The 18,528-nt window shown below is 34.0% G+C and overlaps 3 protein-coding genes across 3 annotated transcripts in view; all 3 read right to left on the bottom strand.

Moving 5' to 3' along the window:
- LOC119636171 (epidermal growth factor receptor) overlaps positions 1–6,823 on the bottom strand; it is a 104,705-nt gene extending 97,882 nt beyond the window's left edge. Inside the window, exon 1 of the mRNA XM_038031359.1 lies at positions 5,951–6,823. Within this exon, the coding sequence (XP_037887287.1) occupies positions 5,951–6,059 (109 nt within the window). The 5' untranslated portion in view covers positions 6,060–6,823. The remainder of the gene's footprint in view (positions 1–5,950) is intronic.
- Positions 6,824–11,361: 4,538 nt separating this feature from the next.
- LOC119636658 (proline-rich protein sgp2-like) lies at positions 11,362–12,630 on the bottom strand. Its single transcript, XM_038032160.1, has one exon. It carries the CDS (start codon positions 11,807–11,809, stop codon positions 11,411–11,413), a length of 399 nt encoding a protein of 132 aa, XP_037888088.1. The 5' UTR covers positions 11,810–12,630; the 3' UTR covers positions 11,362–11,410.
- A 1,682-nt stretch (positions 12,631–14,312) lies between these two features.
- On the bottom strand, positions 14,313–14,790 carry LOC119636602 (glycine/glutamate-rich protein sgp1-like). Its single transcript, XM_038032073.1, has one exon. It carries the CDS (start codon positions 14,701–14,703, stop codon positions 14,383–14,385), a length of 321 nt encoding a protein of 106 aa, XP_037888001.1. The 5' UTR covers positions 14,704–14,790; the 3' UTR covers positions 14,313–14,382.
- Positions 14,791–18,528: the final 3,738 nt, after the last annotated feature.

Genomic DNA, 18,528 nt, shown 5'->3' with positions numbered 1-18,528 from the left:
AATATACCCAATAACAAAACTTTGGCAAAATTTCATTTTACCCGCTACTAAGATTATTGCGACGTTTGATGGCAAGACAGAGAGAAGATACTTTCACCGATCATACAACGTGTTTTATTAGGATGTAGCGCAGTTTTAATAGTATTTTGTTTATTAAACTCTTTCTTTTAAGAAACAACGAGAACTTCTTTAACCTGAACTTACTCAACATATCGAATGCTGTTGAAATTACAGTACCATATAACTGAGACATGACCATCAGGACTGTAAGCGTCGCGAGAAATAAACTTAAAACTGTATGTGCACTCTGCGCGTCTTTAGACCCTGGGCCATCTTATGTTAAGAGTACGCTATGGCGTATGTACGCAGCATGCGGAAGCGCTTACGGTAGGCTCTCTTTTTGTTACGGCAGAATCATTTTGTCCATTCGGTTTAGACATGGCCGTTGCCCATGTATTTTCGGGGTTAATCGATATAGATCGCAGCTTTTGAGATATTTTGGCAGAGTCTGACAGTAAAATAGTAGCAAGACTCAGGGTATATCCCTTATCTGTGCTATATGATAATGGATACAAAGAGATAGGGAATGGCTGCAGCCAAATAGGCGTGTGCTCAATGCCATCACCGACTGAACAGTCACTACGACCAACTATTGTCTACCGCATTAAACTTCGTACTCGCAATTACCGACTACTACCTACACGGCTGTACGAAGCCATTTGCAAGCTTTCACTTGAGAGAAGTTAGAATATTATCAGGTTTTTTACAAATTATGCTTGCAATGATTGGGATGATTTTTTCGTTTAACTTAGAAACTCCAAGAGGAAAAGAAATGTCGATTAAGTTTCTTCTTTTGAATTAGCAGACAGACAGACCGACGGATTCATTAAACCTATTTCGCTATTTGCGGTAGTGGAAAATATGTTTGCGGTCTTTTTGATGCGTACTACTAGGCATTAAAAAAAAACTCTCCCACCTGAGTTTGAAAAAAATTTGGCCTTGATTTTTCTTTTTTCGATGCAACGTTTGAATAGATCGGCGGCGATAAAATTTTAAAAATCCAAAAACCAAATCATAAGGCGGACTTCGCTTACGTCATCTGTTATTCCTTATTCACTACTGTTTCTATATATTTACCACTATATATATAATCAGCCACTGAAGCGATGTTCTCGTTACGTTCAGACACGACGGTAGTTAGGAAGGGTTCCAGGTAGAGACGGATGGAAGAATGCAGCAATACATGTGCAACTACAACAGTTATTCATAACTGAGCGCAGTTTATAGACCAAAAAAACGCTACCGCGCTTAACGTTTGATCCCTTGAACACTGCTTTGGTAGTCACGATTTCTACCTATTCGGCTACTCATGAGAAACGAGGCCATCCTTACCTGAATTTTATTGGAGTGAAAGACCATAAAATTGGTTGCTACCATTGTGGCTTTCACAAGTTGCCTAAAATCAATTTATACATCACCGTCGTCAATAAAATGCATTAAAGTTTACAATGCCACTTGCAACAGCACATACGCCTTTCGGAACTAAGTCATCAATTGACCTGATGTTCTGTCTGCTTCTCTCATGTTTTGTTTGCTGTAGAACTTGAAGCGACTTATAGCACTTAATAAACTTAATAATTGTTATACATTTAAATAGAGAGAGGTGCTCTCTCCCTACAACTTCAATAAAATTCATTTTTTTTCCTTCTTTTTTTCGTATAAAACAAAAACAAATGACTAACATTTCAAATCTTTATCGTACCTTATCTTTTATTGCCTGTTTTTTATAATAATATTATTTCTTTTTTTTTTAAATTACTTATGATAAGCACGTACCTGTGACAAAGAAAATTAAGAGTAACAAAGAAAATAAGATTTGCAATGTGATACGAAAACTATTACACAATCAAAGTGTATTAAATCTGAAAATTTCTTCCAAAATAAACAGATTTTTTTCCATACATTATTAAAAATTATTACAAAAAAAAAAAATGCATCCATTTATTTTTAACTGCTACTCAGCAACAGCTTATCATTATTAATCTTTTGCGTAGAGTAAATATATTGCGTGCCTATATATGTATGGCGAATATTAAACAATTAGTGGCTAAGTTTGATAGAACATTGGATGATTTGTCTCTTCTTTCCTCCAGCACCCTCACCTGTACTATTATATAATTTATGGCAATTAATTAAGACTCCTCTCCCAGCTTCTCTTTCTCGGCCTTTCTTTCTTACTGTACATAACATATATTCCATATAAGCAAAAAAAAAAAAAAATCCCAGCACACATAATATATGCAGTTTTGTACATCTGTTCTTTGTTTTTACTTTTTTTTTTTTTAATTCACAAAACTCGCTTACAAACACACGGCTCTTCCTATTATATGAGATCTAAACGGCATGATTTATATTTTTTATTTTTATTTTTTTGTTTTATACACTTCCCCCTCTGTAAGTCTGCGCGCTTGCGACTGTGTGGATGTGTGAATTATTGTTTTTCCCAAACAGGTTTTAAACATATAAATTCCCAGGCTTGCCAAACAGTTGAATATTGGTAATAGTAGTAGTAGTAGTTGTAGTAGTAAAGTGTTTGAGAAAAAAAAAAAAAAGAAAAAAAAGCCAAACAACAAGCATAATAAGAACCATGAATATCAGACCATACCTGCCCACACACTGTACAAAATGAAATTCACCACCAAAAATGTGCCTTTTTACCTGAGATCAGGTGAAGATCCTTTGCAACAACATCATCAATAACAGCAGCAGCTTTCAAACAAATCTTTGAAATTTCTTCAAAAACATTTTCTTCAATTAATGTTGTTTGCTAAAGACCGTAGATACAGAGTACAGAATGCAGACGCAAACGGACAAAGAGATGGCGAGAGGGAAGACCAAAGAGCGATTGTGCATTTTAGTGTTTTTACTTTTAAACTATTAATGTGAATACCGTTCGCAAAGGTTTAATGTCCTTTTTATTCGATGGTACAGGAAAACAGTTAAAGGAAAAACGGATTAACATGGGAAATGTTATTTCATAAAATTACTGCTTCAAATTTGACGAAATAATTTGATACATCAAAAATTTTACAAATTATGGAGCCTCGGTCTTTTTTAAGTTATTAGTCCCTTCCCACGTTCCAGAAATGGCCAATAATTTTACACCATGATCCAAGAGATAGTGAATCTTCTTTAACAAAAAACTTAAATATCATATCACTCCTCCAAATTTTACTTCACCCCGTTTAAACCAAATCGTTTCAAACAGAACCTGCTTAAGCCAAAACGTGTCACACTTCCGAAATCATTGCTACAATTGATTTCCTGAATAGCCTTCGCAAACCTTATTCGATTCTGTTTTATATCTTCACTGGGGCGAAAACGAGATCTAAGGGTTTTTGAGTGTCAAGAATAACTGGAAATCACATGCAATGTTAAATTAGACAAATTGCAAAGAAATTCGTGTAAACAACGTTACTGGCCTAGGGGAAGCCGCCTATAATAAACCAAATAACGATGGAGGACGTAAGAAATATTACTTTTTCTTGGTATTGGTGCAGCACATTTCACATAAGCCTAGGTTACGGCGGAATTTTTAAACCTTTTCAGTCAATATATCGTCCTCGCCCCGAAAATTTGCTGTTAATTTCCCGCTACTTTCGCCGTTTAAGCGATAAGACAGACCTTTCCTTTTGTAAACGTAATTCGAAAATGAGAGAATTTTTTCTTTGGCAGTACAACCCCATGCTTCCGGCGACCGTGTGACACGCTACGTTGGGCTCTTGTGATTGCGATTCGAAAAGCTGACATTCCTTTATTCGCAAGCATACTGGCCATCGATTGTTGTTGCCTGGTCGTCGGCCAATAATCGGCACATTTTCCAATCCAAAGTTTATTGCCTCTTTGAAGATAATATTGAAGTTAGCAACCTAGCACGGCCCGAGTCCATTCATTTAATCATTTTAATCTTAAAAGAACACATCTTCGAGTCATCATCTTCAAGACAAGTTTTCTAACTCAAACTAGTGACAGAAACGGAGAAATGGACAGTTTCCCAGAAGAGTGACCGATCGATAAATTGAAGGCGCTAGGAGCCGTTTGGCGTAGGAATAATCTTCTTTTCGGTTCTTACGTTTTATAGATCGTTACTAAGAGCATTGTATGACTGAATTTATTTGTTATTTAAATAGCGTAAATCATCGGGTAAAGGGATAAAAGCTTATCAACTGATCTTGGCTTAACATAAAGTTGTTGAATTTTGAGGGAAATATGAGATTTCTTATAAATGGTTTTCGTGTGTGTGCTGCTTCAGCAACCAAGCAGAAGGATAAAGGAAAAAATTTCAACATAACCTAAAATAAGCGAGTTTTTAATGCTAATCGCCGAAATTCGCGAACTGACCTAGGAAGAGTATATCTCTTTTTTGTCTAGAAGTGAACCAGAACCGCCCAGGAAAAACATCTTATCTCAATTTTCTTGCCTCTGAGTTTCGAAACAGCAGACGGTACATCATCAAATCAAAATAAAACAAATAAAAAAGTACGGATTCCTAAAGTATGTCATTATTTGGCAAAAAAGGAAAAAAAATTTAAGTTAACTTATATCGCAAGACTTAACGCATTTCGCCATTAAGTTCGTGCATCGCCTTTTACCATCATGATCGCGTGGCATGATTCAATCACGGTGAGAGTTTAGAATTTTCTTTTATTTGGGAATTATTTCGAGTACAGCTAATTACGGATTTTCTCATACATTTCATGGTGGTTGAAATTGAGACGATGGATTTATTTTGTTTGTGTTCGCTTTATACCTTTCTTTTTTTTTTTAAATCTTATTCAAAATGCAGTAAATACGTACTGGAGTTACTATTTAGAAACATCTGCTAATGGAAAAGCAAATACAATTTCAATAGGTTGAGGGAGAAGTTCACTACGTTGATCTAATAGATTGTTTTAGATGTGCCTAACTAGGAAAATGCTAAGTCTATCAAACTACACTACAGCGTTTCCGAGAGGTTATAATTTATAGATGATTACAAAAGCAGACAGACAAGACAATTGTCACAAAAATTCACTACATGTTACTTACAATAAAATTCAACCAAACCGATATGGTAGGCTTGTGAAAAGTGTGTACAGACGTTCTCTCAAAGGGAGCTCGTTTCCGATCAGGGAATTTTGACATGGAAGACACTTGGCCCTCTTTTTGGGTAATTGTTAACAAAGGCGTGAGAGTAGCTCACAAATTTCCAACCAAAAATAGCTAAATTTCATCTTATGACTTTTCTGTGGAGCTTATCATCAAGCTAAAAAAGATTGTAAAGCACAAACCACGATACAAAACAAGCATGTGATGTATACTTGCATCTAGGCATGCTTGCTTCCCCATAAATCCCAGAATAATAGCCTTACACAAAAAAACAAAAACCAAGCTTGTTGGTCAAAATAGCACAGTTCTTTTGAAAAATAAAAGTAATGTCTTCGACTTCTGTTGGGAAACAGCGCGAATGTGTTCAATGACGGATTATTTAACCGAATTGCTTTAACGCTGTGTTCTGATATGTATTTCCCTAAACGTGCTTCTTTTTACCTTAAGCCAGAGTCTAATAGAAGTGCGGCACGGCGCGCAACTCGCAAAAGATAAGAGCTTCCCAGCTTCAAAAAGTAAGTTGGACTAGCTTTAGCTTTATAATTCCTGAGATATAAAAGGGGGGCTTCGTAGGCTTGATTTTACCAGGGTTTTCAACCAAAAAAATGTTAACAAAAATAATAATTATTTGATTTTTGTATAAATTAAACTGAAAAATACTGATTTGTACTGAAGTACTAACGTTTAATATTATTTTTATGATTGGGCTTAACACTTTTTCAACTTAACTGATAAAATGTAATAGCAATTGATTAAAAATCTGCTTTCTCAGCCTGTGAGGAAGTGATAGAAGACGACTTACCTTTCGTGTCGCCATGATCCACATACCCCGAATTCAATGCTGCTTCACTTATATCTCCGCATATGAGCAAGATCGATAGTATTAATCCCAATTGTAAATGATTCAACATAATGATGAAGATCTCTTTGCGTTTTTGAAAATTAAAATTTTTTAAAGAATATATATTTATTTTTATAAAATAATTTTAATGTTATTTTTATTTAGATGTTTAACTATTTTTTGTTTTTTTTTTTCTCAATTGTTTTGATTTCTTGACAATAATCACTGAAGCGTTACGTATCTTCTTAGGCCGTAGGCAATGTAGCGTAACATTTCGATTCGCTTACGTTGATGTTGGTGAACAATAGGCGCACAAATAATGTTAAAAACGGGCATTGCGTTTGCGTTGTTAAATGTTTTAGAGATTTTATTTATTTATTTTTTTTTTGCATCAAACCATTTTAATAAATATTGATTAGAGAAAATGTTTGTAGGTTAAAAAGTTCCTCCGAGCGAGAAAAAATAAGCAAAATTGTTAACAAAATTTTCTTAAAGATATTGCTGCGTCCCGTACATTTTATCAATGAATTTTAGTTCAATTTCGTGTTTGACTGGATAAACATTCGCATATCACAAGAGTTGTAAATTCGCTTGTATATGCACGCAGCCGCCACACATACACCTTAAAAAGTCTGGGATACAAAGTTTCGAATTCACATAGATGTTGTTGGCTGATGTTGTTTTGTTTGCTATCTAACAAATAAAATTTAAATAACTGGTTTTTGTTGTTGCTTGTACAAACATAACACACTGGCACTTGTTTTAAGTAGAAAAAAAAGAAATGAATTTTTCTGGGAATTTTTTTTTTTATTGTTATTATTAATAATTTTTTTTTTTTTTATGATCAACTTTTGTTTGGAAGATTCGTTTCAATTATTTTATATATGCAAATGTTTTTAAAATATTTAACAAAATTTAAAGCATTTCAACTTACACTAACAATAGGACAACGCAACCACCAGTTTTGTTTTTTCATTAATTATCCGAGTTTGTGTAGCGTTTCTGTCAACTCAGCCATTTCTAATCACAAACTATATTTGAGTATTTTTGTAAATAAACAATCATTGCGAGTCTCTTATTCACATCAACGCTACGTATGCATTTATATGTGCATAAGAAAAAAAATCCCTCAGGAATTTTCAAAGTTTATATTAAAGAATTTGTTTATTTTCATGAATTAAATTTCAATAATTATTTAATTTTTTTTTAATTTAACTTTTTAAACACACAATAACGAAAATTGCATTGAATAGTTTTTGCTTTCATAAAACGGCAGCGTAGACACACGTAAACTGCTAGGCGATCGCTCGTACATCCGTCGCGCATTAAATCCGCTTTAAAATTGATCCAAGTTTCTAGCGCGAAGAACATCAAAGCTCATATTTTGTTAGCAAAAACAACAATAAGAAGTGAGAGCATCACTAAGTGAATAATGTCAATAATTCTCTCTTTCGAAACTGTTAAAAAATTTTAAAGTTTATATTAAAGAATTTTTTTGCTCTCATAAATTAAATTTCAATAATTATTATTTGCTAACTTTTCAAACACACAGTAACGTAACATTGCGTTGAATAGTTTTCTCTTTTACAAAACGGCAGTATAAACACCCGTAAACCGCTGGCCGACCGTTCGCACATCCGTTCCGCTTTAAGTCCGCTTTAAAATTGATCTTTATTCAAATGCGGCAGATAGATGATAATAAACTATATTAAAATTCTATATCAATCGTTCCCTGAGTTTTTGATTAGCGCTGGCAACTCTAACATTTTATCGAATTGTATTAAAGGACAGTTCTCACGATACACTTGTAAAATCACGTTAATGCTTAACGCCATCTGTTGTTTACAATTATTTGTTTTCGCTCATTTCATTTTATTTAATATGAAACACTTAAGACATAATTTATATTTTAATGCTTAATTATCAAAAATAGGGTAAAATGCATATATGTAAACGATTTTAAAAAAGTCAGTAGTAAGAAATATGTTTTTATTTTTTATATGTAAAATATAATAATTTTATTTAAAAAAAGGGGAAAATGTTATATTCCAAAACAGTTTGAAATTTTTTGAATTTGCTGAGAAATAAATTCAACTAAATTGACTTCAAATAAAATTGACCTTGCTGTACATTCTTTATGCAGGGGCTAAAATAAATGCTGAGAGAGTTGAGAGGGTTGTTGAACTTGTTGTTTTTGTTCTAAAATTACAATGAAGTGGCAATCTAGTCAGCTTAATTCACTGCAATCACAACATTTAAAAAGGATCAATCTTTGTGCGAATTATTACTTTGTTACGTTGTGCCTGCATAAGCAACCGAAGCAACTGAGCTGAACTGAACTGTGTTTGCATAGGCATTGTATTTAATTTTTATGCATTCTGTATTAATAATTTCTTCTTTAGTAGTTTATTATAGTGAGAATATATAATAAAAGATCGAAAAGTTAATCGCTTTATTAAATTAGTTTTTATAGTTATATTTTCGATAATATTAATTAGAATTTTATTAGGATCTGGTGAATTAGCTCATTCTTTTCGATTAGTTGTTTATATAAATTTTTTTTTTTAAATTATTTCAGGAATGAGAGATGAAGATTAAGAAGATTACTATTTATAATTAAGTATTAATACTATTTATAATTGAATAATTTTTCCTAGTTCTATGGTAATATTATTGAAATTTAAAATTATTAACTTGACTCGTTTGTGTTATTGGAGGTTTCCTATTACTTCTTAATGTAAATTTTTTTCTTTTAATAAGCGATTAAGTGACAAAATTAAAATATAATACAATATGTTTTTACTTCTCAATTCAAAAACAAAAACTTTAAATTTAAAAATCAGTTTGAAATTATTTTCCAGTTTTTTTTTTTTGCTTTGCTGAGAAAAAAATTCTATTTTTCAGAGTAATATTTACTTCCCTGTACATTTCTTATGGATGCCCCCGAGTCCCCCGAATGCTTTTTTAGTTTTGCTGAGTATGAAATTGCGTTTCTCTGATGCTTGCTTGATTCAAATTTCATCAAAACTCATATTTTGTTAACAAAAACAACAACAAGAAGTGAGAGCCATATGCATAACTGAATGAACAATATCAACAAATTCTCTCTTTTAGAATTTTTGGAAAATGTGTTTGCAAGAGAGACAGAAAATAAAGAGATTGAAATAAAAAAAAACTAAACAAATTATGCCGTAGAAAATGAGTTCTTTTTTCTTTGATTATAGCATTTACTATGAGAGAAAAAGGTTCGATACAAGGATAGACAAAGTTTGAAAAGCGTTGAATAGATCAAATCAAAGCACAGACAATAAATTTTTAAAATGCTAACAAAAATGTTTCCATATTGTCCGTATGTTTGTAAGTTTGAAGCTTTATTCGAGGCAATTGGTACACATTTTATTCACAGTATTAGTATTATTTTTTCCTACTCCTCTCAGGGAATTTTCGAATTCCATCTAGAAAATTTGTTTCCGTAATGACTTCATCATTTTATCCCTCTATCAAATCCCGCTCCTAGAGCGTTACTTGACTATTCGCAAACGTACTATCGTAAAGGTAATTTTTTAAGGGATTTAAGTGAGCATGTTAAGACTGCAGGCGAGATAAGACTTAAAGTTTCTTTGCTTTAATTATTTAGCAGAGAACATAGAACAAATAATAGTAAAAGTCGTTAGGATCGATTCGTTTTCAAGAGTCAATCTGTTCGAATTAAGCGCAAAAACATATTTGCAGACTGACGTAGAGGGGAGTTTCATTCGACTCGCCAACTATTTCCAAGTCGGTCAATATATAATAATATAATGTAAGGCTATCTATAACCTTTTCTGACTACCGCACATATACCCGCATAAACTTAATATACTCGGTGGCAAAAGCGTGAACTTGTAGACACGCAATCGAGTTCGATTCCAATTTGAAATATCTTGAAGGGTAATTAAGCAGAAAAGTAACTTTTGTTGAACATTACAAAGAGTATGTTAACAATAAATGTTATTCCCAAAGTCTTCTTATGTCTAAAAAGCGATGAAACGGTTACAAGAATTGAATGAGAATATCATGATGATAATCAACACCGAAAAACGATGAAAAGGAAGAGTGTGTCAATATCATCATTCTCATCTTGTCAATGTCTGTTCTTAACAATGTCTAAAATGTACATAAGTTATTCTTCAATCGTATATATCCTTAGTTTTAATCATATTCTAAATCAATTTAGCAAAGACAGTTTGCCTTACCATTCATCTATCCGCTGCCTGGTGATCTTAACAAGAACACCAAAATACATGTATTTTTTGCTCGTAGTGATTTGCTCGTTCCGGAAATTTCGTTGTCAAAGCTGTACCTTGCTCTGATCGACCGGTCGCTGAAAAAGTCGATGAAATTTTGCAACTAATGGAGCAAGATCGACACGCAAGCTGTGAGAGACTGCATTTTTCCCGCAACGATGCAGTGCGGTACCCATTTGGTAAATAGCTGTCTCGCGCCCACATTTTTAAGCCTTGGGTTTTCATCTCGTCTGGATGTCGTCCATCTCTTGCATTTCGATTCTTGTTGCTTATCAAGAATATTTTTCTGATGTTTTCTGGTTCTCGAAGGAGAAAATTTTAACACAACACTTTTCAAGCTAACTTTGAGTTTTCCATCGTCAAGAAGCTATATTTTCCATGAATTACAATTACGATGTTTTCATTGTTTTCGAAACAACAAAAGTGGCGTAACTAAAATCTCTGCGACTATCGTAACAATATAAAATGAAATTTTGTCAGTCATCGCTTGAGGCTTGAAGCTGGCTAAAAATTATAGGGATTTTTTATTAGAGACTATATCTATACATCAGGCAAAGAAGTGATTGACCAATGTGTTATATTGCTCGTGAGCACAAAGCTTTAACTCGTTTTCATCATATCCGTTGTTTCTTATATCTGTTTGTGTGTTATTGCTTTCGGTGCGGTCTTCTCATAGAAATAAAGGAAGAAACATGAATAAAGAAGTAAAGACAAAAGGGTGAAATTTGTCGTACATATTATTATTTGATATGGTCGGTGCCTTACCTTCCAATGACACACATTTAGTTTCATTTCATTTATTCAATGAATTCAACTACAAAAGTATTTTCATCCGAATATGAAGATTATAGTACACAAAAAGTTTCATTTTAGTGCCAAAGTACCTGGACTCATGACTTAATTGGATTACCTATAGTTCATTACAAACAGATACAATATGGATTAAAAAAAGGCTAAAAAATGACTATTTATGATTAAATGAGCATCGTTGGCATAAGAGATTGGAGGTATGAGTTTTTCATCTAAGACGAAGTCAAAGACGAAGGCAAAATTTTACATACATTTTATTGAGAAAACAAAGTTAGGAGGAAATTTCTATTTTCTAGTCTTTCTATGGAGGGGAAAGTTTCAAATATTAAGATAAGCTTAGTGACGGTTTGGGAATATTAGGCAAAGAAGGTACAGAAGGATTTTGAAGTATTGCCTCTGGCTTTATCGGCATGTCAGGAAGACTAGGCGTTGTAGACAAATTAGGAAGTTGTGGAACGGAAGCACCAGATCCAAATAGCTTTTTAAACGGATTCAAGCTATCCAGAAACTGTTTTATGTGTTGGAAGAAAGCCAGAAGTCTACAATTGCTATCTCCTTGTGCATTGGTATTTCCATCGTTCTCATCTGACGTTTCATCACTTGCTCCTTGTGTTTGCTTTTCGTCAGTAGGAATAACCGAAGGTCTCTCGTCTCCTTCTGGCCTTGCCAAAGAGTTTGCAACCAGGCAAGTAAGCGTTAGATAGAAAATAAAAAAATATTTCATTTTCTTACGACTCGCGAAAGGCGAAACAATGCACTGAACAGATAGTAGAGCAATATTTTCATATATTCGTTTTTTATAAATAAAATTACGTAACTTTTCTGGAGTGTAATTAACGAAATGCTTACAATAGATTAATTAAATACTTTGACACCTGTTTGTGCGAATTATTTAGAAAGTTGCATAAATATCTGAGCTAAACAAGTAAGAAAATGACAAATCACTCAATAAGGCCATGGATCGACATATAGATGTAGAATGACTGTTGACGAATCCATATAATTTTCACATAGTGCCAACCTTCACGTGGCGCAGTTTAGTGAGTGCCCAATCGTTAAGTGGTATGTCTTTGCCGAATCTACACCCACTCTGGCTACGACCGCACTGCTCTAAAATTTTAACGCTTGGACACCCATACAGCTCTGCTGACTTTTATATACTGGTCCACACTACAGCGGCAGAAAGTGAGCGATACTAATAGTGTTCTTGGACTTTGCATGCGATCTCTGTTGGAAACAAGCTAGCGTTCTACCTTGTGGTTATAAGGAACATTACAAAGTGCGCAAAGATAATATTCGTGCAGGCCTAAGTACTTTCTAAACTTTAATGTGAATATTTGTCTTGGATATACTTGACTCCACGGTGCATACAGGGTCAGAAAATGCGTATTCCTTAATTTTAAGAAAATTTCTAAAATTCTTCGCTTCATTTGTTGATACAATGCCAGTGCTAGTTACACCCTACGAGGCCGAAAGCTCTTATCGTTATATATAAACGATAAGAAGTTTCTTTTGCTATATAAATATAATCCGAAAGCTTTTTTTCGTTCGGCTATCAGCTAATTCGACTCATGCATGTCTCCAGAATACCCAGAAAAATGGGCAACACTTCTCTTTTTAGTAGATTCTCAATGTCCTGCCCGTTCAAAAGATAATCATCGTCAAATTATTCTCCCACAAACAATTATTAAAAAACAATAAATAAATATTTTATTTTGTTTGATTGCTTATAAGGAGATGTGAAATTTTTATATTTATTTACCGAAGTATGGTTGTTTGAGAATTGATTTAATAAGTAAGAGCATCGTAGTCGAACGACCCATCGGCGACCATTGTATACCCAACACCGCTTCGCCTAGTACAGTCATTCACTCGTTTTAGTAACAATACACCAAAAATTATATTCAATACACCATTCATGCAAAGGTATTTTTCCCATTAAAGTCCGCATACTGCCGGGTATCCAAAGCATCGGATGGCGTGATCCGACAATTTTACTATATTTCTCTTTCCGTCGTAAAAAAATAGAAATTAGATTTTCTCCCTATGTAAGGGCTTGCTTTTCATGATAACCTTTAAAAATTTTTGGGGTCCAATAAATAGACCTGTCCCATCCAAATTCGCTACTGTTAAGTTATTTGCTACATTGTTACTGTGAACTGATTTTCATCAGGTAATATTAAATATTAAATTTTTTTCGGGGGTTGCTTATCATGAGAAATTTTATATGAAGTGGGATTCAAGAAATAGACCGACGCGGTCAGTAAGGTTGACTCACGTGTCAATTTACTATTGCGAACAAGCTTTCATGAAATATTAAAAATTATATTTTTTTCTAGTTTTCAAAAATTGCTCAAGCCGAACCAAATTCTTCTTATCAATGTATAATGTCAAGCTACTATTACCAGTCCAGTTTTTTAAAATTACCAATTTTTTCCATATAACGACCATACAATATAAGGCATTGTATGAGCGAAACAGTGAACAGATCCAAACCATTTTCAGTACCGTCAGTTCTTGGGCCAAAGTACATCAGTGCACCAAATTTCGCCAGACATTGTAAGTTGTACAAAAATTCGTGGACAGGGCACAGAAGCGTAGAAAATGATTCTGAATCGATTGGTGTTATAACACGTGGAGTTATCTTAAGCCCGTGTGGGCGTTACATGCGTCCGCTTAATAACATACCACAACTGATGCTTAGAGAATAGTTTCTGGTTTTATGGAAACATATTCCGGGTTATCAAGTACTCCTGCTCGACTGCTTTTATTACTACTTTTTTTAGAATCTTCCTTTTATACTAATTGGTATTCGAATTATTATATGCTTTCATTCGAGCTTTAAACATCAAATTCAAAATCGTCAACAGATCTTTATCTAAGCCAATCGCATATCAGTACCTTATGGCCACCGTGCAGATCTCAAAGGCATAAAAAGTTCTGAGGACATCTCTCAAATAATTGCTCGATTGCAAAGAAATTAAGAACACACTTCTCTTATGCAAGTTAATCGTCGAATTGTTCTTTGCTATTGCTTTTTACTTACAACATGTTTTGAAACCTTAAAAAAATCACTTGTGACTTTATTTACAGGCCATTGAAATACTATTCGGAAAACTACATATTTTCTTCGCAAGTGAACTATTGAATTATTTTAGCCTTGTCCTCATGCACGCCAAGAACATTCTACACAAATTCTCCAATATTAAAAAGGATAAAAGAAGGGGTCCAATTGCAATATAATCAATCTATATTTTTTGATTTTCAGCAAGAAAGGTAACAAGCTTTTTATCTTTCTTAACCGAGAATTCCGCTAGATCCACCGGAATCTCCACCTCCAAGGAATCCTTCAGCCATCTTAAGAGGGTTGACTGCCTCAGTTACTTTTTTAACTATATCTTGAAACATTTTCATAGGATTTCCTGCCCCATCGGCATTCTTTCCGTCACTTCCCTTGGCTCCTCCACCGCCGCCAGCAGCTGCTTTGTCTCCTTCGCCGCCTTCTTCTTTCTTTTCGCCTGCAGCATCGTCAGCTGGTTTCTTTTCTCCTTCAGGTCTTGCTAAAGAGCTGGCAACCAGGCAAGCCAGTGTTAGAATGAATATTAACGAATATTTCATTTCGATTAATTTTTTCTTTACTTAACACAATTCACCTTTACGAGCAACTTTAACGTTTCAGATATTGCACTTACCGTATTTATAGGCGATAAATTTCTATATTAAACAATTACATAACAAAAGAGCACGCCTAAGTAAAGATCATCACATTGATAATCGATCGTTTAACTTTTTCAAATAACTTTCTATACAATTTAAAAAAAATTTACATAAGTTTCTGTAGCCTTGAATAAAAGAACAGAAAGTCACTAAGCAAATAATTTTACAGTTATAACATAGTGACCGATAATGAGTAAGTAAGATAAAAAAAAAGAAATTTGGTTCCCGTGTAGGGCACCTTCTCGCAGACAGCGTGCTTGAATTATTCCCTTTTAGGAGATAACATCGTAGGGATCAGCGAACTTTTTTCATACTTTGATGCTGTATTTGAATGTTTTTCTCAATATATTTTCCCCAAGGAGGGGCGGTCAACGCGCTTCAGTCACCAAACGAAGCGTCATCTCTCTTAGGTACACTCAACCTCCTCAAAAATTTTTCTTATTAATCGCTCTCATTCCTCCGTAGGTATGAGGCATGTTCCTTTCGTCAGGTGGGTAAAGCATACCATCAGTCGGCCAATTCGTTTCGGCTCATAAATAAAACAAAGTATGGATTTTCTTGAAGTTGCTTTTATTATTCAGTATAACCTAACTTGTGTTCAATGCCGACAACAAAGTGATTTTTCGAATTGTGTTCACAAAACTCTTGTACCGATGCTACGGATGCACCCTCGAGGTGGCAAAACCTGTAAATACTTTGAGTGTGCTAGCATTTCATACATAGATTTCTTCAATATTGTGTTCGAACGCGATTCAAGAACTAGCAAATTGAAATTTTCAATAGCTTTCCCGTATCCAGAGCATAGGTCATCAGTTGATTTATGTGAGATTTTCGTAGTAACGACTAAATCGTCTCGACATCGCCAGGGGCCTTCTTTTACAATTCCCACAAGTTATATGATTTCAAAATATATGTAAGATGTGTTGTATGGTATAGAAGTTGAGCGATACAAAAGAGCGATTGAATTTTCAATCCAATTCCTAACTCGGACCGTGATATTATCCGAAATTGCCAAGAAATAACACATAAATAAAGCTGTGCATTTAAACCGAGTTTACGCGATACTTCAATGATATATGGTGTACCGCCTAGTTATTATTTAAATACTGAATGCTGATCGAAGAATCTTCGCCTCCCATGGCACGCCGTATGTATCCGTAGCGCACATTAAAAAACCTGTACCAAGTCGGCTTCTTCTTTCTTATTAGTGAACGATTTCCTGAATCTTTTATAACTATCGCTTTCTCTCTAAAAGGAGCATAAAAAAAAGAATGCAATTTGTATGATCCGTAATATATGAAGGCTGTGGCCCACCATCTTTGCAGTAAATAAAAATTTTATCGTTGCAAAGTTTTCTCACTTTCCAATGCGCTGTGGGCTGTGAGTGGGTTCTTTGACCGATTTGGATCATTTTTCATACCAATCTGTGTACAAAAACCTCCAACGCTTAAGCGAAATTTGAAGCATCATCACCATTTTCGCTTTCGCGACCAGAGTAATGTTGATGAGATGCACCACCCAGAGGGATAAATCGACAAGCTTAAATAGATTCAGAATTTTCTGTTTGATTGAAAGCTTCCTTCTATGTGTGGCAAATGTTTTGACAAAATGAACCGAAAAATTGAAATTTTCATATTGCTTAATATAACGTAGGCGTGGTCAATCTTTCCCATCTTCGTCCGTACACTCTGGAATTATATACAGAACACGTATAGGCAACTTTTTATCGTTTGTACTTGTTTTAGTTTATTAGCAACGAGCAAGAAAGAACCAATTTTGCAGCTTTTCAACTGTCTATCGTAGGTACAATTATAGTAATAAGCCTCAAGGTGAAAGATGAAAAATGCTTAATGAGAACAATGTAAAGTTAAATAGGGATTAGAATTGTGAATTTTTTAAAAAGACGTGGAAGTCACACACACGGATGGGCAAACATACCTATATTGCTGATCAAGATTTAAGGTATATTTAAAGCGTGTTTGTGAGTCCAGCAAAAGAAATACCGAAACAGATACACTTTCTACTAACTAAGGTAATCTTGCAGTTGCAAAAATATTTCCTTAACACCCCTTGAGCAAATAAATTATGCAACGTTACCATCTGATCAAATATATACAAGGTAAATAGCTTTTCTGAATCAACTGAAGCTCGAATAATTACTCAGTTAATATGAAACTAGAACCATAACCATCGAAACTATAAAAATAGTGCATAATTAACTGTTAAATAATTTACATAAAAAAATAGTTGTGTTCCGCGAAATGAACTTTTATAAAATTGTTGCCTTTTTTGTTGTTGTCATATTTTTCAACATAGTGGTAGTTTCCGTTTATCCGAATCCTAGCTTATGGGATTAATTGGGTGAAGGATTTCGTGGAGGCTTGACTGAAGACTTGAAAGAGTAATATCACCACCACAGTAGAACTTACGTTAGCTTTAAAAAGGTATATTATTGTGTATGTACTGTTCTACCTACAAGATCGTCAACTAATGAAAGAAACAAAGATCTGGAGAAAAAATTTGATTAAGTTTTTCTTTAATTACTCTTTCATTTTGTTATATGCGAAAGGAAGTTGTGTATGAAAAAAATCTACTAAATTAAAATAAATATTGAAATTACTAATTAATCGCGTTGCGATAGTTAATTAAGTTACATTCATACCTTTCGGCAACGACATCTTATAAAAACCTCTTAGCGATCATGCAGTAATTTAGAGTTAGATCAAGTTTCAATCCAAGCAAGTAAAAGAAAGAGACTTTTATAATGAAATTCTTCACAACCATCTTTGCTATAATTCTTCCACTGGCCTGTTTGGTCATTCTTTCGTCCGCACAAAGGCGACCAAATGCCCTCGAGGTGCGACCGTTACCATCGCAACTACGTAGTTGTGGACTGGCGATTAGAGATATACTCAGATCTCTGCTGAGTACTTTACAAACGAATCCTCTGTTTAGAGGAGTTACCGACGTCCTAAGAACTATATTGCCAGGATTAAATTTTTCGCCACAGTTTAGTTTATCTACCTCATTTTCAACTAAATAACCTGTGAATATAGAAAAACCAAGAAATAATAAAAATTTATGATCAAAAAAAAAAAAAATTAATTTTTTCTTTGAAGCAATAGAAATGGATATATCGGCCAACCACTTCTTGTTATTTGCCTTGCGTGGCTTTGGAACCTTGGAGTCTTACCTCTTCCACAGTACGATAATAGATTGAAACTCATTGATTTACCCAACCTTGACGCAAAAAAGTCATGAGATATTGACTGCAGCGTTCATATTTAAGCTAATGAAGGAGAATTTATTATATAAGGGGCTTTATTACAACATATTGATATTCATATCCCTGATAGGGTCTCAAGACATTTTATACTCAAGCTATCGGCACAATGAGTTACAAATTACCATTTTGTGTAATATATAAAGTGTTCAACGACTATTATCACTTACTTGATTTTTTCGTTTCGCGTGCTAATAGGATTGAAAGCCTTATATTACCGTTTTATTTCATATTTTATACCGTCTACAATAAGTTAACAAGCATGATGAACAATTTTACATTTTGCCGACAATGTTAAAATACGTGACATTTTGGTTATGCTACGATAAACAATACTATTAAATGAAGTGCTCTAAAATAGACAATAGGGGAAGAGAAAAAAAGGTTTTGCAACTGCGTTGTCAGCAATTTGCCACTAGCTTGCAGGTTTGACGGGTACATAA

Source organism: Glossina fuscipes, unplaced genomic scaffold (assembly GCF_014805625.2).
Source record: "Glossina fuscipes isolate IAEA_lab_2018 unplaced genomic scaffold, Yale_Gfus_2 28, whole genome shotgun sequence".
In the NCBI taxonomy this organism is placed as follows: domain Eukaryota; kingdom Metazoa; phylum Arthropoda; class Insecta; order Diptera; family Glossinidae; genus Glossina; species Glossina fuscipes.
This window is presented reverse-complemented; position numbering and strand designations above follow the sequence as displayed.

Excerpts from the sequence above, each read along its gene's own strand:
- LOC119636658 (XM_038032160.1), bottom strand. The coding sequence starts at position 11,809 with ATGAAATATTTTTTTATTTTCTATCTAACGCTTACTTGCCTGGTTGCA.
- LOC119636602 (XM_038032073.1), bottom strand. The coding sequence starts at position 14,703 with ATGAAATATTCGTTAATATTCATTCTAACACTGGCTTGCCTGGTTGCC.